We start from the raw sequence: 23,887 nt of genomic DNA, 5'->3' as shown, positions 1-23,887 counted from the left end.
GACTCGAGACGACCGTTAGACCCGATGATGTGTATCTACGCATGAGCTAAGGTAGCCAAGGTCCCCATGATATCGCCTACTAGTGTGATCGGAGAAGCAGTTTTAGCCTTCACACTGTACTGTATTTGGAAATATCTCATAGTTAGTTAACTACTTTAAGTTATCGAGATAAGTTGCTAGTCGCCATCGTAACAGTTAGCTACCCCAACTTGATAAAATAACAATTGATGAATTAACGTTTGTCAAATTACATCATCGTGAAATCGAAACGTTAACTAACACAAAACAATAATAATACAAAGACAAAAAACGAACATGAGATTTGGCACTTGACTGTTTGAAATCTGTCCGATTCGCGTTGGCTAGCTGGAGCGAGAGTTCTTTGTTAGCCCATCTCCGCATAGAACATCGAAGGACAGTTCCGCGTTGCCAAAACTGCGATTTCTCTCCCGCTCATAGAATACTAATAGAAATACGGTAATCGGTAGTTTCATTTACCGTTGTGTGGTCAAGTTTCCATCCATAAGTAGCCACCAAGCTGTGAGAAAACTCTCCGAGACGTTTGTTTACCCAAGAAGGTCCTTGCCAAAGGAGCCGGTTGGAGCCTTCCAAACACAGAAAGGCAGCGTTGATTCTTCTTCTTTGGGTTTATTGGCGAACTACACGCAAAAATTTACATTGTCACCACCAACCGGACAGGGGTGAAAAATTCACTAAAGAAAAGTACATTCCACTGTCTACAGGAAAGATCAAATGAACATTATTCCACACAAACTACGAAAGAAAGAAAAAACGCTGCCCGTTTGTGTTTGGAAGGCTCCAACATATATATATATATATATATATATATATATATATATATATATATATATATATACAGTGGGAGAAAAGTATTTGATCCCCTGTTGATTTTGTACATTTGCCCACTTACAAAGAAATGATCAGTCTATAATTTGAATAGTAGGTTTATTTGAACAGTGAGAGAGAGAATAACAACAACAAAAAATCCAGAAAAACGCATGTCAAAAATGTTATAAAATGATTTGCACTTTAATGAGGGAAATAAGTATTTGACCCCTCTGCAAAACATGACTTAGTACTTGGTGGCAAAACCCTTGTTGGCAATCAGAGGTCAGACGTTTCTTGTAGTTGGCCACCAGGTTTGCACACATCTCAGGAGGGATTTTGTCCCACTCCTCTTTGCAGATCTTCTCCAAGTCATTAAGGTTTCGAGGCTGACGTTTGGCAACTCGAACCTTCAGCTCCCTCCACAGATTTTCTATGGGATTTAGGTCTGGAGACTGGCTAGGCCACTCCAGGACCTTAATGTGCTTCTTCTTGAGCCACTCCTTTGTTGCCTTGGCCGTGTGTTTTGGGTCATTGTCATGCTGGAATACCCATCCACGACCCATTTTCAATGCCCTGGCTGAGGGAAGGAGGTTCTCACCCGAGATTTGACGGTACATGGCCCCTTCCATCGTCCCTTTGATGCGGTGAAGTTGTCCTGTCCCCTTAGCAGAAAAACACCCCCAAAGCATGTTTCCACCTCCATGTTTGACGATGGGGATTGTGTTCTTGGGGTCATAGGCAGCATTCCTCCTCCAAACACGGCGAGTTGAGTTGATGCCAAAGAGCTCCATTTTGGTCTCATCTGACCACAACACTTTCACCCAGTTGTCCTCTGAATCATTCAGATGTTCATTGGCAAACTTCAGACGGGCATGTATATGTATTCTTGAGCAGGGGGACCTTGCGGGCGCTGCAGGATTTCAGTCCTTCACGGCGTAGTGTGTTACCAATTGTTTTCTTGGCGACTATGGTCCCAGCTGCCTTGAGATCATTGACAAGATCCTCCCGTGTAGTTCTGGGCTGATTCCTCACCGTTCTCATGATCATTGCAATCCCACGAGGTGAGATCTTGCATGGAGCCCCAGGCCGAGGGAGATTGACAGTTCTTTTGTGTTTATTCCATTTGCGAATAATCGCACCAAATGTTGTCACCTTCTCGCCAAGCTGCTTGGCGATGGTCTTGTAGCCCATTCCAGCCTTGTGTAGGTCTACAATCTTGTCCCTGACATCCTTGGAGAGCTCTTTGGTCTTGGCCATGGTGGAGAGTTTGGAATCTGATTGATTGATTGCTTCTGTGAACAGGTGTCTTTTTTACAGGTAACAAGCTGCGGTTAGGAGCACTCCCTTTAAGAGTGTGCTCCTAATCTCAGCTCGTTACCTGTATAAAAGACACCTGGGAGCCAGAAATCTTTCTGATTGAGAGGGGGTCAAATACTTATTTCCCTCATTAAAATGCAAATCTATTTCTAACATTTCTGACATGCGTTTTTCTGGATATTTTTGTTGTTATTCTGTCTCTCACTGTTCATATAAGCCTACCATTAAAATTATAGACTGATCCTTTCTCTATCAGTGGGCAAACGTACAAAATCAGCAGCGGATTAAATAATTTCCCCCCCCACTGTATATATGTGTGTCTGTGGGCCAATTGATTTCATTTTAAATTCAAGCTGTATCACAACAAAATGTGGAAAAAGTCAAAGGGTCTGAATACTTTCTGAAGGCACTGTACATCATTGGTACTGACTCGTGTGGTCCCATCCTGTCGAGCCTGAGCAGGGGATTTGAGGTTTCAAATGACTGAAGGAGTGGGAATATTTACAGTGTATTTACAGTATAATATGTACAGTGCCGTCAGAAAGTATTCAGACCCTATGACTTTTTCCACATTTTGTTGTGATACAGCTTGAATTTAAAATTAAATCAATTTTAAAAATTGTCACTGACCCATACACAAACAATACCCCATAATGTCAAAGTGGAATTATGTTTGTTTTTTTAACAAATTCATTATAAATGAAAAGCTGAAATGTCTTTAGTCAATAAGTATTCAACGCCTTTGTTACGGCATGCCAAAATACGTTCAGGAGTAAATATGTGCTTAGCAAGTCACATAATCAGCTGAATGGACTCTCTGTGTGCAATAATAGTGTTTAAAATGTTTTTTTAATTACTACCTCATCTCTGTACCCCATACATGCAATTATCTCTAAGGTCCCTCAGTCGAGCAGTACATTTCAAACACAGATTCAACCATAAAGACCAGGGAGGTTTTCCAATGCCTCGCAAAGAAGGGCACCTATTGGTAGATGGGCAAAATAAATTTGGGGATTGATCAACAACTTTGTAGTTATTCTACAATTCTAACCTAATTAAAAGAGTGAAAAGGAAGCCTGTAAAGAATACAAATATTCCAAAACATGCATCCTGTTGGCAACAAGGCATTAAAGTAATACAGCAAAAAAATGTGGAAAGGAATTAACTTTTTGTCCTGAAAACAAAGTGTAATGATTGGGGCAAATCCATTACAACACATTACTGAGTACCACTCTCCATATTTTCAAGCATAGTGTTGGCTGCATCACATTATGGGTATGCTTGTAATAGTTAAGGACTGAGGAGTTTTCAAGATAAAAAATAAATGAAATGAAGCTAAGCACAGGCAAAACAATCCAAGTGTGGAAAGCTCTTAGAGACAGACTTACCCATAAAAACTCACAGCTGTAATCGCTGCCAAAGTTGCTTCCACAAAGTATTGTATGTACATTTTATATTTCGACTTATCTAAAAAATATATTTCTGTATTTCATTTTCAATACATTTGAAAAAACTTTCAAAAACATGTTTTCACTTTCACCCATCAACCAATAGGTGCCCTTCTTTGCAAAAAAATCTAAATTGATTTCATTTTAAATTCAGGGTGTAACACAACAAAATGTGGAAAAAGTCAAAGGGTCTGAATACTTTCTGAAGCCACTGTACATCATTGGTACTGACTCGTGTGGTCCCACCCTGTCGAGACTGAGCAGGGGATTTTAGGTTTCAAATGACTGAAGGAGTGGGAATATATATATATATATATATATATATATATATATATTTGTTTTTTTTCTTCTTCTTCGTAGTTTGTGTGGAATAATGTTAATTTGATCTTTCCTGTAGACAGTGGAATTTACTTTTCTTTAGTGAATTTCTCACACCTTTCCAGTTGGTGGCGACAATACACATTTTTGTGTGTAGTTCGCCAATAAACCCAAAGAAGAAGAATCAACGCTGCCTTTCTGTGTTTGGAAGGCTCCAATCCTCTCCTTGGCAAGAACCTAGTATGTGTAGATGGGTGAGAAAAAAATAGAGTACATTTAATCCATTTTTAATTCAGGTATGAAAACTTTCTGAAGTTCGGAAAGTATTCAGATCCCTTGACTTTTTCTACATTTGTTACGTTATAGCCTTATTCTAAAATGTATTAAATAAAAAAATATTTTCAGCAATCTATGCACAATACCTCATAATGACAAAGAGAATACCGTTTTTTTTGCAAATGTATTAAAAATAAAAAACTGAAATACCTTATTTACATAAGAATTCAGACCCTATGACCCTTTGAGAATCGAAATTGAGCTCAGGTGCATCATTTTTCCATTGATCATCCTTGAGATGTTTCTACAACTTGATTGGAGTACACCTGTGGTAAATTAAATTGATTGGACATTATTTGGAAAGGCACACCTGTCTATATAAGGTCCCATAATTGACAGTGCATGTTGGAGCAAAAACCAAGCCATGAGGTCGAAGGAATTGTCCATAGAGCTCCAAGACAGGATTGTGTCGAGGCACAGATCTGGGAAAGGGTACCAAAAAATGTCTGCAGCATTGAAGATCCCCAAGAACACAGTGGCCTCCATCATTCTTAAATGGGAGAATGTTGGAACCACTAAGATTCTTCCTGGAGCTGGCCACCTAGCCAAACTCAACAATTGTGGGATTAGGGCCTTGTTCAGGGTGGTGACCAAGAACCCGATGGTCACTCTGATAGAGTTCCTCTGTGGAAATGGGAGAACCTTCCAGAAGGACAACCATCTCTGCAGCTCTCCACCAATCAGGCCTTTATGGTAGAATGGCCAGATGGAAGCCACTCCTCAGTAAAAGAAACATGACAGTCAACTTGGAATTTGCCAAAAGGCAGCTAAAGACTCTAAGACCATGAAAAACAACTGGAGGTAACCTGCCACCATCCCTATGGTGAAGCTATCCCTATGGAACATTTCTGGGTTCTTTTATTTCAGCTCATGAAACATATTACGTTTATATTTTTGTTCAGTGTAGTTCAGCTGCAGAAACAATGATGTCAATCTTTCTTGAACTCTTTTCAATTTGTGCAGTGCCATTTATCACCATTGCTATAAAAGCGACAAAGTCCACTTTCTTCAGCGTTGATTCTAACAGACTAGGCGGGTCTTGAAACTCTCGTGCCACCCGAGGCCTAGAACCAAATCAAATCAAATGTATTTATATAGCCCTTCTTACATCAGCTGATATCTCAAAGTGCTCTACAGAAACCCAGCCTAAAACCCCAAACAGCAAGCAATGCAGGTGTAGAAGCACGGTGGCTAGGAAAAACTCCCTAGAAAGGCCAAAACCTAGGAAGAAACCTAGAGAGGAACCAGGCTATGAGGGGTGGCCAGTCCTCTTCTGGCTGTGCCGGGTGGAGATTATAACAGCACATGGCCTAGATGTTCAAATGTTCATAAATGACCAGCATTGTCAAATAATAATAATCATAGTAGTTGTCGAGGGTGCAACAAGTCAGTAACACAAGAGTAAGTGTGAGTTGGCTTTTTCATAGCCGATCTTTGAGAGTATCTCTACCGCTCCTGCTGTCTCTAGAGAGTTGCAAACAGCAGGTCTGGGACAGGTAGCACGTCCGGTGAATAGGTCAGGGTTCCAGCAAGTCTGGGACAACAGGTCTGGGACAGGTAGCACGTCCGGTGAACAGGTCAGGGTTCCATAGCTGCAGGCAGAACAGTTGGAACTGGAGCAGCAGCACGGCCAGGTGAACTGGGGACAGCAAGGAGTCATCAAGCCAGGTAGTCCTGAGGCATGGTCCTAGGGCTCAGGTCCTCCGAGAGAGAGAAAGAAAGAAAGAGAAAGAGAGAATTAGAGAGAGCATGTTTAAATTCACACAGGACACCGGAAAAGACAAGAGAAATACTCCAGATGTGACAGACTGACCCTAGCCCCCCGACACATAAACTACTGCAGCATAAATACTGGAGGCTGAGACAGGAGGGGTCAGGAGACACTGTGGCCCCATCCGATGAAACCCCCGGACAGGGCCAAACAGGTAGGATATAACCCCACCCACTTTGCCAAAGCACAGCCTCCACACCACTGGAGGGATATCTCCAACCACCAACATACCATCCCGGGACAAGGCCGAGTATAGCCCACAAAGATCTCCACCATGGCACAGCCCAAGGGGGGGCACCAACCCAGACAGGAAGACCACTAGCAGGATGAATTTGGGGGAGTGCCCAGTTTTAAACTAGCTAGCAGACTGCTGTCGTTAGCGCCTCCTTCCCGCTAACGACAGCAGTCTGCTAGCTAGTTTAAAACTGGGCACTCCCCCAAATTCATCCTGCTAGTGGCTACATAAACTACTACTATGTGTTGGCTATGGTCATTCGACTAAATGGCCTGAAATGTAGGCACCACGGCTGGCCAGTGATCATCAATGAATACTGCAACCTCTCATAAACACTTACCTCCCAGTGCAAGTTAAGAGAACTACCGTAGCATGTTAGGATAATTGAGGTGGCAGGTTAGGAGAATGAGGTTAAAGTTTGTAAAAAGGTTAGGCTTAGCTAAAATGATACAGTTAAACAAACTTGTCGTGCATACCAATCAGCCACGCAAAATGGTCTTGAGTGGCAAGAAATCTCCCCAATTAGATGATTCGCTTTCAATACACCCACTTCTGTTGACAAGCCCACTTTCATACGCACGCCAAGTATGCAGATAGAACAATGAGCCAGATATTCCACCAGATGTATAAATTTGAAGCATCCGGTTGGCGGTTCTACTAACTACCAAATATGGTGATGAGAGGAATCCCAGTGGCAGGTAGTTGGAGAAGATGGAGCGAGATGGATTTTGGCTGACATTCTGCAAATTTTCTTATCGATTAAACAGGCTTCTGTTTCCAAAACTAGAATCGGAAACAAACAGAGTGGACTGTGTTTTCTAGACTTCGCCCTTTGCTAAAGTTTTTAAAAATTGCAAGAAGGAGTGCAAGGGAAAATTGCGATATTGCATACGGGGGTAGGCGTTCCATAAAGGAAATATGCAAATAAATGCTAGAACGCGCCAGTAGGATCTCACTAGCTCGTGCTTGGCTCTGCCCACCTGCTTGCTTGTTCTGCCCACTATGACGCGACCCGCTTTGGTCTATCTTGGGTTAGTTATAACAATCTTTGACCAAATCTTTGGCTCTGTCCCTGCTATACTATAGGCCTACTGCCCTGTCCAAAACTGCGACTGCTGCTTCGGAAAGACAAGAAGACCCGGCGTAAACCGTTTGATGATGAAAATCTAAACAAGAGCACCCCCCCAGGTGAAAATTTAATTTAGGCAGAGTTTTAGAATGCATAATGTTCCGTTATCTATATATCATGACACGTTTGTGATAATGTACAAGAGAAAATCACACAAGACAACAATGACAAAACGGGACAAAACATACCAAGAATTTGAGTAGACATTGTACAGGGAAAGTTCAATCGCTTTTGGTTCAAGGGACAGTGGACTTGAGGCCTCACTTTTATCATAAGGGCCAACTGTCTCTCTAGGCTACGCCTAGCCCACAAATTCGTTGTTTTTTTCAATATGGTCCATGCGGTGATTGAGTTTGACACTCCTGCTTTAGAAAGTTGGGTTGCCTCAAATTATTTATATATACACTAGATCAGGGGTTCCCAATCTTTTTAACTCGGGGTCCCCCTTCCAGCATTGGGGAACATCCCGTACCCCGCCTGCACGCCCCACGTCTATATCTACGGGCGCAAGCACTGTTCATGACACAAACTGTAAACAGCCCTCGCTGGTGGAGAGAATTTTGAAGGTTTAAAGTTGAATTCCTACAATTCTACACATTTTGTCATGGGGTGCAAAGAAAATGTTGCAACTGTGAAGCACATTTTCTTGCAATTCTATACCATGTCTAATTTGTATTCATGTAATATTTGAGTGACAAAAGAATTTCAACAACATCTATGGGCTGAACAACCAAAATAAAAAAAACGTTTGCTGACATGGGCTAGTTGATGACAAGTTATAAATAGCTCTCTAAGGTATGCAATGACTAACATGACAAGAGGAACTGATGATGCACTACCCAATTTTGAAATTGCACCTTGTGCATTCTCAGGGGTGCGTTCTCAAGTATGCGTACTTAGTCCCCTCCTGTACTCCCTGTTCACTCATGACTGCGTGGCCAAGCACGACTCCAACACCATCATTAAGTTTGCTGACGACACAACGGTGATACGCCTGATCACCAACAACAATGAGACAGCCTATAGTGAGGAGGTCAGAAACCTGGCAGTGTGGTGCCAGGACAACAACCTCTCCCTCAACGTGATCAGGACAAAGGAGCTGATTGTGGACTATAGGAAAAGGAGGGCTGAGCACACCCCCATTCTCATCGACAGGGCTGTAGTGGATCAGGTTGAGAGCTTCTAGTTCCTTGGTGTCCACATCACCAACAAACTATCATGGTCCAAACACACCACGACAGTTGTGAAGAGGGCACCACAATGCCTATTTCCCCTTAGGTGACTGAAATGATTTGGCATGGGTCCTCAGATCCTCAAAAAGTTCTACAGCTGCACCATTGACAGCATCCTGAGTGGTTGCATCACCGCCTGGTATGGCAACTGCTCGGCATTCAACCGCAAGCAGGCCATCATTGTAAATAAGAATTTGTTCTTAACTGACTTGCCTAGTTAAATAAAAGGTTAAATAAAATAATAAATAAAAATACAGAGGGGAGTGCGTGCGGCCCAGTACATCACTGGGGCCAAGCTTCCTGCCATCAGGACCTCTATGCCAGACGGTGTCAGAGAAAGGCACTAAAAATGGCCAAAGGCTCCAGCCAACCTACTCATAGACAGTTCTCTCTGCTACCACACAGCAAGTGATACTGGAACGCCAAGTCTAGGTCCAAAAGGCTTCTTAACCCCCAAGCCATCCCCCCCCCGTCTTTTTTACTCTTCTGCTACTCAGTGTTTATTCACTATGCATAGTCACTTTACCCCAACCTACATGTACCATACAGGTCAAAAGTTTGGACACACCTACACATTCAAGGGGTTTCCTTTATTTTAAAATATTTTCTACATTGTAGAATAATAGTGAACACATCAACACTATGAAATAACACATATGGAATTATGTAGTAACCAAAAAAGTGTTCAACAAATCAAAATTTATTTTAAATTTGAGATTCTTCAAAGTAGCCACCCTTTGCCTTGATGACAGCTTTGCACGCTCTTGGTATTCTCTCAACCAGCATCACCTGAAATGCTTTCCCAACAGACTTAAAGGAGTTCCCACATACGCTGAGCACTTGTTGACTGCTTTTCCTTCACTCTGCGCTCCAACTCATCCCAAACCATCTCAAATGGGTTGAGGTCGGGTGATTGTGAAGGCCAGGTCATCTGATGCAGCACTCCATCACTCTCCTTCTTGGTCAAATAGCCCTTATACAGCCTAGAGGAATGTTGGGTCATTTCCTTCTTAATGCATTTGAGCCAATCAATTGTGTTGTGACAAGGTAGGGGTGGTATACAGAAGATTGCCCTATTTGGTAAAAAACCAAGTCCATATTATGGCAAGAACAGCTCAAATAAGCAAAGAGAAACAACAGTCCATCATTACTTTAAGACATGGAGGTCAGTCAATACAGAAAATGTCAACAACTTTGAAAGCGCAGTTGCAAAAACCATCAAGCGCTATGATGAAACTGGCTCACATGAGGACCGTCACAGAAAAAGAAGACCCAGAGTTACCTCTGCTGCAGAGGAACTCCTTCTTGATGTCACCAGACCAGAGAATCTTGTTTCTCATGGTCTTAGAGTCTATAGGTGCCTTATTACTGAGGAGTGGCTTCCGTCTGTCCACTCTACCATAAAAGGCCTGATTGGTGGAGTGCTGCAGAGATGGTTGTCCTTCTGTTTCTCCCATCTCCACAGAGGAACTCTAGAGCTCAATTTCGATTCTCATAGCAAAGGGTGTGAATACTTATGTAAATAAGGTATTTCAGTTTTTTATTTTTAATACATTTGCAAAAATGTCAAAAAAACTGTTTTTGCTTTGTCGTTATGGGGTATTGTGCATAGATTGCTAAGGATTTCTTATTTATTTAATCACCCTACCACTGAGGGGATTAGATTAAGCTGGCCCTGTTGCCCGTGTGGGCGGAGTTTGCACCGGGTGGACAAAAATATAAACGCATCATGTAAAGTGTTGGTCCCATGTTTCATGAGCTGAAATAAAAGATCCCAGAAATGTTCTATATGCACAAAAAGCTTATTTCTCTAAAATTTTGTGCACACATTTGTTTAACTCCCTGTTAGTGAGCATTTTTCCTTTACCAAGATAATCCATTCACCTGACAGGTGTGGCATATCAAGAAGCTGATTAAACAGCATGATCATTACACAGGTGCACCTTGTGCTGGGGACAATAAAAGGCCACTCTAAAATGTGCAGTTTTGTCACACAACACAATGCCACAGATGTCTCAAGTTTTGAGGGAGTGTGCAATTGGCATGCTGACTGTAGGAATGTACACCAGAGCCGTTGCTGTTCATTTATTTACCTTAAACCATCTCCAACATCGTTTTAGGGAATTTGGCAGTATGTCCAACCCGCACAACCGCAAACCACGTGTATGGTGTCGTGTGGGCGAGCGGTTTGCTGATGTCAATGTTGTGAACAGAGTGCCCCATGTTGGCGATGGGGTTATGGTATGGGCATTTTTACCATCCTCCTCTTGGTGATTGCAACCCTAAAATTGGTTCTCAAACACTTTAGGCCTATCCGGTGAAAAAGTTATAGGCTACACAAAATAACACAATTAGATAAAAAGGCTAGTAAATTAATTGTAAAGTAAACCGACTATTTGTACGTTATGGTATGTCGTCGGGAACACGCCTTTGGGATTAAAGCGAAGCGATGACAGTCGTGAACGCGCATCACGGGTTTGACGTCACTGAAGCGCCCAGGCTCTCCAGAGCGAGAGCCGCTGGTTGTGTTGGCAAAAAAGATGGGAAAATTAGATAGAGGTATGCTGAGGAAATAAGGGAAAATGTCCGTATATGTAGCCGTTTTCCATTTGACGCAGGATACAACAAACTGACCTCTATCAGACAGAGCTACAGCACGGTAGGCTAGTTCACTCTAAGTGATTTTCGTCATCATTGTGTTCATTTCTAAGGATTCTGCTTGACCATATCATATTTATGAATATGTATGCATCAGAATATTATGACCTTTTTGGCAAAGAAAATAACGGCATTATTGTTAGTTTTTTTTTTAGGGAGGAGCACATTTCTTTAAATGAAGGAAAACCCCGTAAATGATGTTCAGCCCTACAGCAATGGAGGAGGAAAAGAAAGGGATATTTGAGAGGGAGCTATTGGGTGGCTCCTGTATTTAACGAATATTTTTTTAGATGTCCATTACTAAAGATTTTAGACGTCTTGCCATCCAAGTTGACAATCGTATAACCTTCAGACCATTTATCAGTTTTGTTAGCAGTCTATCTTGCATCCATGAGGTTTTTATTCCCCAATGTTTAAATGGCCAGCCCTTTCAGTCATAGCTAACGTAGCGAACAAGAAACAATGTAGCACACTACCTTGCGCGATATAGGCTAGTGCAAGATCCATCTACATTCAATGTCGGAACAGTGCTACATTACAAGATTTTTTTTCGATATTGCAGCAAAACGTTACATTGTAACGCTTGATAAGTCACATTAGCGTCATTTTTGCTGTAGGCTAGGCTGCCATTTGAAACTCCTCGAAATGGTCCATGGTGAAATGTATCACTGATAAAGATAGTAAGTGGGTTTTCTTAGGAAATTCTGTACTTTCGGTCGCATTTTTGGGCCCACAACTCGCAGTCATTGGATACAATTGAAAAGGGGCGCTCCTCCCTACATTAGCCAGGTGACGTGACACATACAGTACCAGAACGTACCAGCGTCCCTACATGAAATTCTATCTTTGACGCTGAACGTAAGGAAAAAAATCTAAATGATCTATACAAAACGGTCTTTGCAGAGCCTACTATTGAACTGTAGGTGTAGCGGATTTCACATAGGCATTGAAACAACTGTCCATTCATTCATAGTAGCAATAGGCCTACATTAACACGGCGATGTGGGAATTATTCCATAGTAGCCTTTATACATTAGCTAGTAGAAATAAAAATGTTCAACTAACCTGTTCTTGCCGATACTTTCTTCGTTCTCTATTGGGAAGAAACGTATTTCACATGTCCGTGTTCAGTTGCAGGTGGTTCTCAAAAAATCTGAGAATATTCAGAAAGATAGTCAAATTCATATTTTTCCACCAAGTAAGGAGTTCCCTCTTTTAATCTGCAGGACATCTTGCATTTTCCAAAATATTTTCAGGAACTAGTCGGCGAGAAGTCGAAACAAAACAGGAAAAATAACGTACTTGCTTTATGAAACATGATACACAACATCCGGGACTAGCATTAGCCACTGTAGCATGGTGGGGGAAAATTGTGTTTCATAAAGAAATTATGCATATTTTCCCCGTTTCTTTTTGCCTTCTCGCCATTAAGTCGAATGAAGGCGAAAACCAACGCCTTTGCAGCCTGAATGGAGAATGTTTTATGTACGAACCGGTCCACGGAGGATACGAGTGTATAGCTGGCTGCATACATTCCCTTTGGATGGTAAGATGACATGACTACCGACATAGTTTCTATGCGACACAGCCGTGGCCATGTGTAGAAGTAGATGCCAGTGCAACCAAAACAAAAATCAACACGCATGCAAGAGGGGCGCCCTAAAGCTCAGGTGTGAGTGCTACGCCATTGCTTATAACTATAAGTAAATGTATTTGCCACACCTTAGATAGTTATCTCGAGTTCAGGGTTCCAGCTATATGATTTGCTAACTTTCTAAGTGGCTAGCTTGCTAGATCAAGCGTCTTGGTTACAGCAAATCCCTCTTGGATCAAGATCCCTGCTGCCTAAATTAGTTTTGTGTGCACTACTGGTAATACTGTATACCCTGGTATGGTAAAGGAATGGTATGAAAATCTGGATACCGCCCAACCCTATTTCTCACTCCATACAAAATCTTGATTTTACAATTTTTCTTTATATTCTCTTGTTTTTGGAGAACCGCCTGCAACTGACATTTACAAGATACACTTTTCTACCGAATCAAGAACAAAGCATGTATCTGCTAAAACAGGTTAATTGAAAAATTGCTTTACTATGGAAGAATTCCCATATCACTGTTTTAATGGATAGCTACACCCATAGATGAGTTTATTGGCTGTCTATATGGGAATTTCTTACTGGACACGCTCAAAGCATCTGCCAAAATGCATTGTCCCTTTGAAAAACCTTAGAGCAGGTTTTATTGCAAGATTATGCCCATGGTTGGTAGTCTCGTTTCCACTCTGGTTTCTCCTTTAGTCAGCTTGTCTTTAATGTATTTGGAAATGCAACAATGTATTGTTGAATGCAGAAACATGAGTATGACCTCTTCTGGAGTGTTCGGTACAGACTCATCTAGAGTCTGCTTCCTCTCTAGGTTTCTTCGTAGTTCCTGCATACTAAGTTTTTTCTTTTCTTGCCGCTATAACCGCTGCTTGCTCTTTGGGGGCTACGTTCTGCATCGTTGTGACTAGAGGTCGACCGATTAGGATTTTTCAACGCCGATACCGATTATTGGAGGGCCAAAAACTCCGCTACCGATTAATCGGCCGATTTTTATTTTATTTATTTTGTATTATTATTTATTTATTTCTCTCTATACGATTTGTATTTCATATACCTTTGACTATTGGATGTTCTTATAGGCACTTTAGTATTGCCAGTGTAACAGTATAGCTTCCGCCCCTCTCCTCGCTCCTACCTGGGCTCGAACCAGGAACACATCGACAACAGCCACCCTCGAAGCAGCGTTACCCATGTAGAGCAAGGGAAACAACTACTCCAAGTCTCAGAGCGAGTGACGTTTGAAACGCTATTAGCGCGCACCCCGCTAACTAGCTAGCCATTTCACATCGGTTACACCAGCCTAATCTTGGGAGTTGATAGGCTTGAAGTCATAAACAGCGCAATGCATTGCGAAGGGCTACTGGCAAAACGCACGAAAGTGCTATTTTGAATGAATGCTTACGAGCCTGCTGCTGCCTACCATCGCTCAGTCAGACTGCTCTATCAAATCATAGACTTAATTATAACATAATAACACACAGAAACACGAGCCTTAGGTCATTAATATGGTCGAATCCGGAAACTATCATCTCGAAAACAAAACGTTATTCCTGTTACATTGCACAACCTTCAGTGTTATGTCATAATTACGTAAAATTCTGACAAATTACCCAAAGTGTTGCATATACCCTGACTGCGTGCAATGAGCGCAAAATGACACAATTTGACCTGGTTAATATTGCCTGCTAACCTAGATTTCATTTAGCGAAATATGCAGGTTTAAAAATATATACTTCTGTGTATTGATTTTAAGAAAGGCATTGATGTTTATGGTTAGGTACATTCGTGCAACGATTGTGCTTTTTTCGCAAATGCGCTTTTGTTAAATCATCCCCGTTTGGCGAAGTCGGCTGTCTTTGTTAGGAAGAAATAGTCTTCACAGTTCGCAACGAGCCAGGCGGCCCAAACTGCTGCATATACCCTGACTCTGTTTGCAAGAGAAGTGACACATTTTCCCTAGTTTAAAGAAATTCATGTTAGCAGGCAATATTAACTAAATATGCAGGTTTAAAAATATATACTTGTGTATTGATTTTAAGAAAGGCATTGATGTTTATGGTTGGAGCAACGTGTACCTAAGCGATTATATGCAACGCAGGACAGGCTAGATAAACTAGTAATATCATCAACCATGTGTAGTTAACTAGTGATTATGATTGATTGTTTTTTATAAGATAAGTTTAAAGCTAGCTAGCAACTTACCTTAGCTTCTTACTGCATTCGCGTAACCTCGTGGAGTGCAATGTAAAGCAGGTGGTTAGAGCGTTGGACTAGTTAACCGTAAGGTTGCAAGATTGAATCCCTGAGCTGACAAGGTAAAAATCTGTCTTTCTGCCCCTGAACAAGGCAGTTAACCCACCGTTCCTAGGCCGTCATTGAAAATAAGAATGTGTTCTTAACTGACTTGCCTAGTTAAATAAAGGTAAAAAAAAAAAAAAGGCCAAATCGGCGTCCAAAAATACCGATTTCCGATTGTTATGAAAACTTGAAATCGGCCCTAATTAATCGCCCATTCCGATTAATCGGTCGACCTCTAGTTGTGACATCCTACACGATTGGTGTAGGGACCCTGGATGTACAGTTGTGGCCAAAGTTTTGAATGACACAAATATTAATTTTCACAAAGTCTGCTGCCTCAGTTTGTATGATGGCAATTTGCATATACTCCAGAATGTTATGAAGAGTGATCAGATGAATTGCAATTAATTGCAAAGTCCTTCTTTGCCATGCAAATGAACTGAATCCCCCAAAAACATTTCCACTGCATTTCAGCCCTGCCACAAAAGGACCAGCTGACATCATGTCAGTGATTCTCTCATTAACACAGGTGTGAGTGTTGAGGACAAGGCTGGAGATCACTCTGTCATGCTAATTGAGTTTGAATAACAGGCAGGAAGCTTCAAAAGGAGGGTGGTGCTTGGAATCATTGTTCTTCCTCTGTCATCCATGGTTACCTGCAAGGAAACACGTGCCATCATCATTGCTTTGCACAAAAAGGGCTTCACAGGCAAGGATATTGCTGCCAGTAGGATTTCACCTAAATCAACTATTTATCGGATCATCAAGAACTTCAAGGAGAGCGGTTCAATTGTTGTGAAGAAGGCTTCAGGGCACCCAAGAAAGTCCAGCAAGCGCCAGGACCGTCTCCTAAAGTTGATTCAGCTGCGGGATCGGTGCACCACCAGTACAGAGCTTGCTCAGGAATGGCAGCAGGCATTCAAAGACTTTTGGAGGATGGCCTGGTGTCAAGAAGGGCAGCAAAGAAGCCACTTCTCTCCAGGAAAAACTTCAGGGACAGACTAATATTCTGCAAAAGGTACAGGGATTGGACTGCTGAGGACTGGGGTAAAGTCATTTTCTCTGATGAATCCCCTTTCCGATTGTTCGGGGCATCTGGAAAAAAGCTTGTCCGGAAAAGACAAGGTGAGCGCTACCATCAGTCCTGTGTCATGCCAACAGTAAAGCATCCTGAGACCATTCATGTGTGGGGTTGCTTCTCAGCCAAGGGCGTGGGCTCACTCATAATTTTGCCTAAGAACACAGTGATGAATAAATAATGGTACCAACACATCCTTTGAGAGCAACTTCTCCCAACCATCCAGGAACAGTTTGGTGACGAACAATGCCTTTTCCAGCATGATGGAGCACCTTGCCATAAGGCAAAAGTGATAACTAAGTGGTTCGGGGAACAAAACATCGATATTTTGGTCTATGGCCAAGAAACTCCCCAGACCTTAATCCCATTGAGAACTTGTGGTCAATCCTCAAGAGACGGGTGGACAAACAAAACACCAAAAATTCTGAGAAACTCCAAGCATTGATTATGCAAGAATGGGCTGCCATCAGTCAGGATGTGGCCCAGAAGTTAATTGACAGCATGCCAGGGCAGATTGCAGAGGTCTTGAAAAAGAAAGGTCAACACTGCAAATATTGACTCTTTGCATCAACTTCATGTAATTGTCAATAAAAGCCTTTGACACTTATGAAATGCTTGTAATTATACTTAAGTATTCCATAGTAACATCGGACAAACATTTCTAAACACACTGAAGCAGCAGACTTTGGAAATTAATATTTGTGTCATTCTCAAAACTTTTGGCCACAACTGTACAGTACCAGTCAAAAGTTTGGACACAACTACTAATTCAAGGGTTTTTCTTCATTTTTACGATTTTCAACATTGTAGAATAATAGTGAAGATATCAAAATGATGAAATAATAAAAATATATTTTATATTTGAGATTCTTCAAAGTAGCCACCCTTTGCCTTGATGACAGCTTTGTACTCTCTTGGCATTCTCTCAATTAGCTTCATGAGGTTGTCACCTGGAATGCATTTCAATTAACAGGTGTGCCTTGTTAAAAGTTAATTTGTGGAATGTATTTCCTTCTTAATGCATTTGAGCCAATCAGTTGTGTTGTGACAAGGTAGGGGGGTATACAGAAGATACCAATTCGATATTATGGCAAGAACAGCTCAAATAAGCAAATAGAAACAACAGTCCATTGTTACTTTAAAACATGAAGGTCAGTCAAGATCTTTGAAGTGCAGTCGCAAAAACCGTCATGCGCTATGATGAAACTGGCTCTCATGAGGACCACCACAGGAAAGGAAGACCCAGAGTTACCTCTGCTGCAGAGGATATGTTCATTAGAGTTACCAGCCTCAGAAATTGCAGTCACAGAGTTCAAGTCACAGAGTTCAAGTAACAGACACATCTCAACATCAACTGTTCAGAGGAGACTGCGTTCAGAGGAGACTGATTCAGACCTTCGTGGTCGAATTGCTGCAAAGAAACCACTACTAATGGACACCAATAATAAGAAGAGATTGGCTTGGGCCAAGAAACATGAGCAATTGACATTAGACCGGTGGAAATCTGTCCTTTGGTCTGATGAGTCCAAATTTGAGATTTTGGGTTTCAACCTCTGTGTCTTTGTGAGACGCAGAGTAGTTGAACAGATGATCTCCGCATGTGGTTCCCATCGTGTGACACTGTCAAGTGATTTATTTAGCATTCAAGGCACACTTAACCAGAATGGCTGCCGCAGCATTCTGCAGCGATACGCCATCCCATCTGGTTTGCGCTTAGTCCCACTGTCATTTGTTTATCAACAGGACAATTGTGTGCCGCCCTATGGGACTCCCAATCATGGCCGGTTGTGATACAGCCTGGAATCTAACCAGGGTCTGTAGTGACGCCTCTAGCACTGAGATGCAGTGCCTTAGACCGTTGCGCCACTTGGGAGTGAAAGGAAAAGCAGCCAACAAGTGCTCAGCATATGTTGGAACTTCTTCAAGACTGTTGGAAAAGCTTTCAAGGTGAAGTTGGTTGAGTGAATGCCAAGAGTGTGCAAAGCTGTCATCAAGGCAAAGGGTGGCTATTTGAAGAATCTGAAATATAAAATACATTTTGATTTGTTGAACACCTTTTTTGGTTATTACATGATTCCAAATGTGTTATTTCATAGTTTTGATGTCTTCACTATTATTCTACAATGTAGAAAATATTTAAAGATAAACCCTTGAATGAGTAGGTGTGTCCAATCTTTTGACTGGTACTGTATGTTAGTGAAATTCAAATTGTTCCTCATTTCATGCATCATGGCTAGACCGATATTACAGTAAGGTAGGGATGGTATGCTTTTGCCTTTCGGTGTACAGACTTTCTCATTTAGCCAACTCTGTTCCTTCCAGATCAGTCTCCTGTGTATCGACCCTCTGAATGGTCGTTATCTAACTCCAAGACCACCTGTCACTCAGTCCCTTCTGAGATTGAGTGAGCTTGGAGCGAGAGAGAGCGCTCAGCGGTTTCACATGAAACGAGCGCTCACTTACTTCAGTTGAGTCCGTCACACACTAGACAAGGCTACATCTCCACGTTTCAGACACTGCACCTCTTCCCACTATCCAGCCGTCCACTCCTCTGCTTCAGCGAACATGTACGGCAGCGCCCGTTCCGTTGGCCGAGCGGATGCCAACCACAGCGGAGGAGGGAGAGACGCAGGGAGGGATGGGGGGAGCAGCCAGGGTTCTGGGCGCTCCCCTCGTCTCCCCCGCTCACCACGGATGGGCCACCGTCGCACCAACAGCACGGGGGGCAGCGGAGGATGTCCAGGCGGAGCGGGGGGTAAGACCCTCTCCATGGAGAACATCCAGTCCCTCAATGCGGCCTACGCCACCTCAGGACCCATGTACCTGAGCGACAACGAGGTCGCCATGTCTGACCGCGTTAACAAGAGTGGTCGGGAGATGACCACAATGGGGCGACAGAGGGTGACATACGGGTCGAGGGCGAGCGCAGGTGGGGGTGGAGGCGTGGCAGCCAGCACGCCAAACATCGCCACGTCGGCCCCAGCCAACGCTGTGCTCCCTGGGGGTATGATGGCAGGTGACTCCCTGGCTTTTGGGGATCACCACATGGCCTCTACGGTGCCCCACTCCCTGAGACAAGCCCGGGACAACACCATACTGGACCTGCAGGCCCAGCTCAAAGAGGTCAGTAGCTGCAACTGGGGCCATCTAATTTACTGGTTTGCATATTTTAGTGAGACTGGAAGCTGTGATGTCATAAGGACATTTTGCAATGACACGTTTGTCATGTACCGTATTTTGAGCAGCGCATCCAGTTTGACTTTTACGGAGTGTCTGCCATTCCAAGGTTTGTGTGAGAACGATTCTGTGCAGAGTGTGTGTGTGTGTGTGTGTGTGTGTGTTTGAGTGAAAGTCAGACTGTATGTTTGACTGACTGAGTCTCCTGGTCCCTCAGGTACTGCGTGAGAACGAGTTGCTGTGTCGTGAGGTGGAGGTGAAGGAGAGCAAGCTGAGTTCCTCCATGAACTCCATAAAGACCTTCTGGAGCCCTGAGCTGAAGAAGGAGAGAGCCCTAAGGAAGGATGAGGTGTCTAAGATCACTGTCTGGAAGGAACAATACCGCGTGGTGCAAGACGATACACAGGTTGGTGTGGGTGATGTTTTTCATCCATGTAATTGTTAAAGAAAGAATTGGGGGTTAGATAATCTGATCATAGATTTGTGTTTAGGGGCAATTTACTACCTCGAGCAAAGGGCAGGTTAGAGCCTATAGGCTGTGTGTGTGACAGGGGAGAGACGTAGGCTCTAACCGATCCTATAGCTATCGGCTGTGTGTGTCTGAGGGAGGATGTGTAGCTTTAGCAACATCAGCTAATCCTCTTCTATGCAGCTATGTGCTCATGCTCCATACTGTAGATGAAAGAGGGGTGTTAGTTTAATGGCTGCATAAGTCTGATTACAACATCCCCCTTTTGTTACAGGAATGGGAGGATGTAGTGAGCAGATATGAGAGGAAACCCGTGAAAAATTTGCTTCAGATTGAGCTAGGGGGATGTTACAACGCTACTGTACCTGCCATAGAGAGAAAATAAATAATGGAAACAGCAGAACAGCCTCTTGAGGATAAGACGTAGAGTAAATAGCAGGCTCTTGGGAAAAGCATATAAAAGCAAGCATTTAGTCCCCTCCCACCCTCCTGTGTGTGTGTGTGTGAGAGAGAGAGAGCAAGCTTTTAGTTTCCTCACATTGCTGTCTTATGTGGTGACGGCTCACAACTCAGCATACTGAAGACGAACCTGCTAATCAGAGACCAAGGGCTCTATTTTTGGCTGCCGCTACGGCGGTGCGAGTACCAAACATACGTTAGTTTGCATTTTCAGCATGTAAAAACTGTCCCCATGCGCCAGATTCATGCCTAATATCAGCTCACTTGCGCTGAGGTGGGAGAGATGGCAATATTTCAGGTGTGTCCTTGAAAACAAGCACAAAACGGAATTTAATGCGCCGCATATCGGGAGATTTAAGACCAATGAATAGCTGGTAGCTCTTAGCAGTAACGCGGTTGGTAATGGAATGGATTTTGTGAGCGGAAGGGCAACCAATCCAGCCGTGACGCAGGGTGCCCTTATGCTCATCGAACAAGAGAGGGGATGTGCTTTTTGTTCCGGTAACCCTCGGGGCGGCAGGTAGCCTTGTGGTTAGAGCGTTGAAAGGTTGCTGGATCGAATCCCCAGCTGACAAGGTAAAAATGTGTCGTTCTGCCCCTGAACAAGGCAGTTCCCCGGTAGGACGTCATTGTAAATAAGAATTTGTTCTTAAATGACTTGCCTATTTAAATAAATAAAGGTTAAATAAATAAAATAATAAACCAAGCATATAGCCTCCCCTCAGTTAATGCTGCTTTCAAGCCTGAAAGGGTTTGACTCGTGAGACTGCTTTGAAATCTTAATCTCCAACGCTTTATTAAAATATCAAGTTTGGGAGCAGCAAAACAGTGAGCCAACATCCCCTTTTTATGTATTGCGTAGGCCTACATTATTTTAGCCACCTCTCGTTTTGGGTGTGCGTAAACCACCTCCAAATAGGCTACATGTGTCCATATGCCCATCACCAAACGAGATATGACTTGATGCTGGTGCCCCTTGTGTTTAGAACTTATTTTCCTTGAACAATTGCGTGTTTTCCATTTCACATGATTAAAAACCATTCCCTCCGTAGGCTACCCTTACCCTAGACCTATAGGCTGTAACAAAGGCTGGTTCAACAGCCAGCCGTCATGTCTTTTTTATCCTGTTGCTTTTATTATGATATGGTTCTGACCCCAAGCTATTTAGAAATATTGTTGTAAAAAAAAAAGACAGTGATTTTGTTTTAATTTGATTAAAAAAACAACTTATTAGAATGATTCACCGTCCTAGCTTTGTGATGAGATCGTCCAGCTCGCATGCAATGGAATTTAGGAGCCGTCTGCAAGATGGCAATCTGCAAGATGGCTCCATTATGTTTCTAAAACCTGTTTGGGAGCAGTATAACGGTTTGACATTCTCTTTATATTGGAGCTTTGTCCAGCTTCTGTGAAAAGTTTGGATGTGTGTAAAACCTTCCATTGCCTTATTATGCTCATGGGAACAATTATGGTGCCTGTATATTTATGCATAGCCTATTTTAAAACAAGTTTTGATTAAAATTTTATAAAAATGTTTCGCTCTTTTTAGGCCTTATCAATAGTGAATTCAATCTTGCTTATTGACTATGTTTGGCATGTCCATGGCTCAGACATAATGCAATTTACAGTAGGCTTATCCCCTGATTCAGAGGGGTTGGGTTTGTATTATGTATTTATTTATAGACAACAATCATTTTTTTACCTCTTCCACACTGACTTTACGAATTCAAAAGTACAATTCTTGTCTTTCATAATTTGGTCCGATATACTTAGATGTGTAGTGTCAGCGTTTGTTGCTGGCATGTCATCCCTAAGTTTGCTAATCTTGCCAATGAAAGAGTAATTAAAGTAGTTTGCAATATCAGTGGGCTTTATGATGAATGAGCCATCTGATTCAATGAATGAAGGAGCCGAGTTGGCTTTTTTCCCCAACATTTTATTTAAGGTGCCCCAAAGCTTTTAACTATCATTCTTTATATAATGTATCTTTGTTTCATAGTGTACTTTATTTTTATGTAGTTTAGTCACATAATTTCTTAATTTGCAGTACGTTTGCTAATCAGTTGTGCAGCCAGACTTAATTGTCATACCTTTTGCCTCATCCCCTCTTAACCATACCATTTTTTCTCATCAATCCAAGGGGATTTAACAGTTTTTACAGTCATTTTCTTCATGGACGTGTGCTTATTAGTAACTGGAATAAGTAGTTTCATAAATGCGTCAAGTGCAGCGGCTGCTTGCTCCTCATTACCCACCACAGACCAGCAAATATTATTTACATCAACAACATATGAATCACTACAAAACTTATTATATGACCTCTTATACACTATATTAGGCCCAGCCTTTGGAACTTTGGTTTTCCAAGATATGTGTGCGGGGGAAAAAATGTATGAAATGTATGCATTCACTACTGTAAGTCGCTCTGGATAAGAGCGTCTGCTAAATGACTAAAATGTAAAATGTAAAAAAAATTATAATATGGCTACTATATTGTGATCACTACATCCTATGGATCTGGATATTGCTTTCAAGCTAATATCTGCAGCGTTAGTAAAGATGTGATTAATACATGTTGATGATTTAATGCCTGTGCTGTTTAACTACCCTGGCAGGTTGACTGACAACCTGAACCAGGTTGCAGGCACTGCTTACAGTTTGAAGTTTTTTCCTGAGTGGGCAGCTTGATGATAGCCAGTCAATATTTAAACCCAGAAAATATACTTCTCTGTTGATATGATATACATTATCAAGCATGTTATCCAGATACTGACTGTTAGCACTTGGGGGTCTATAGCAGCTTCCCACCAGAATAGGCTTTAGGTGAGGCAGATGAACCTGTAGCCATATTACTTCAACAGTATTTAACATTAGATCGTCTCTAAGCTTTATAGGAATGTGGTTCTGAATATAGACCACAACACTGCCTCCGTTGGCATTTCTGTCTTTTCGGTAGATGTTATAACCATGTATTGCTACCACTGTATCATCAAAGGTATTATCTAAGTGTGTTTCAGAGATAGTCAGAATATGAATGTCATCTGTTACAAGCAAGTTATTGACTTCATGGACCTTGTTTCTTAGGCTACATATGTTAATATGGGCTATTTTGTAGCACTTTTCTGTGTTTGTTTGATTGTTTTTAATGCTTTACTGGGAAGCTTATCAGAGGTGGACTTACTCATGTTATTTAGATTGGAGCTGATAGTGCAGGGTGAGTTACATAAAGATGTATTCCTACTAGGTGTACAACGGCTCAGTGCTAACAGTGGAACTCTGATTTATAGGCTCATGATTAAATGCGGAAGACACATTTCAGTTGGACAACTGACTAGGTATCCCACTTTCCCTTTCCTTTCCCTATATTAGTAAGAATGCTATGTTTTAACAATATATTTCCATATTGAAGCCATTCAATTACTTAGAACAATGTGTACTGCAAACATGTTCAGCATATTATGCATAAAGACTAACATTGGAATTGGAGTTGATGGTACATAAGACTGT

At 42.1% G+C, this 23,887-nt stretch overlaps 2 protein-coding genes and 1 long non-coding RNA gene across 7 annotated transcripts in view; 1 reads left to right on the top strand and 2 right to left on the bottom strand.

Annotated features, from left to right (window-relative positions):
- LOC106573365 (serine/threonine-protein kinase WNK1) overlaps positions 1–633 on the bottom strand; it is a 50,812-nt gene extending 50,179 nt beyond the window's left edge. For both annotated transcript variants that reach the window (XM_045697046.1, XM_045697047.1), the window contains exon 1: positions 499–633. The gene's annotated coding sequence lies outside the window, so the exon portion shown is untranslated. The remainder of the gene's footprint in view (positions 1–498) is intronic.
- A 5,286-nt stretch (positions 634–5,919) lies between these two features.
- On the bottom strand, positions 5,920–13,093 carry LOC123727799 (uncharacterized). Its single transcript, XR_006759695.1, has 3 exons — positions 12,787–13,093; positions 12,359–12,446; positions 5,920–5,969 (listed from the first exon to the last, which is right to left on the bottom strand). It is a non-coding gene; the product is annotated as an uncharacterized lncRNA (long non-coding RNA).
- Positions 11,107–23,887, top strand: part of LOC106573366 (ELKS/Rab6-interacting/CAST family member 1) — a 31,875-nt gene continuing 19,094 nt past the window's right edge. For 3 of the 4 annotated variants that reach the window (XR_006759694.1, XM_045697055.1, XM_045697052.1), the window contains exons 1-3: positions 12,622–12,839; positions 18,598–19,398; positions 19,670–19,858. Coding sequence is in view for 3 of the 4 variants with exons in the window: in XM_045697055.1 (XP_045553011.1) it covers positions 18,841–19,398; positions 19,670–19,858 (747 nt within the window). In the remaining variant the exon portion in view is untranslated. Of the gene's footprint in view, positions 11,295–12,621; positions 12,840–18,597; positions 19,399–19,669; positions 19,859–23,887 lie in introns of those variants that run through there. The other variant, XM_045697053.1, reaches the window with a different exon arrangement.

This window comes from Salmo salar, chromosome ssa16 (assembly GCF_905237065.1).
Source record: "Salmo salar chromosome ssa16, Ssal_v3.1, whole genome shotgun sequence".
Classification (NCBI taxonomy): Eukaryota; Metazoa; Chordata; class Actinopteri; order Salmoniformes; family Salmonidae; genus Salmo; species Salmo salar.
Note: the sequence above shows the minus strand (reverse complement) of the source record. Positions and strands in the feature narration are given on the sequence as shown.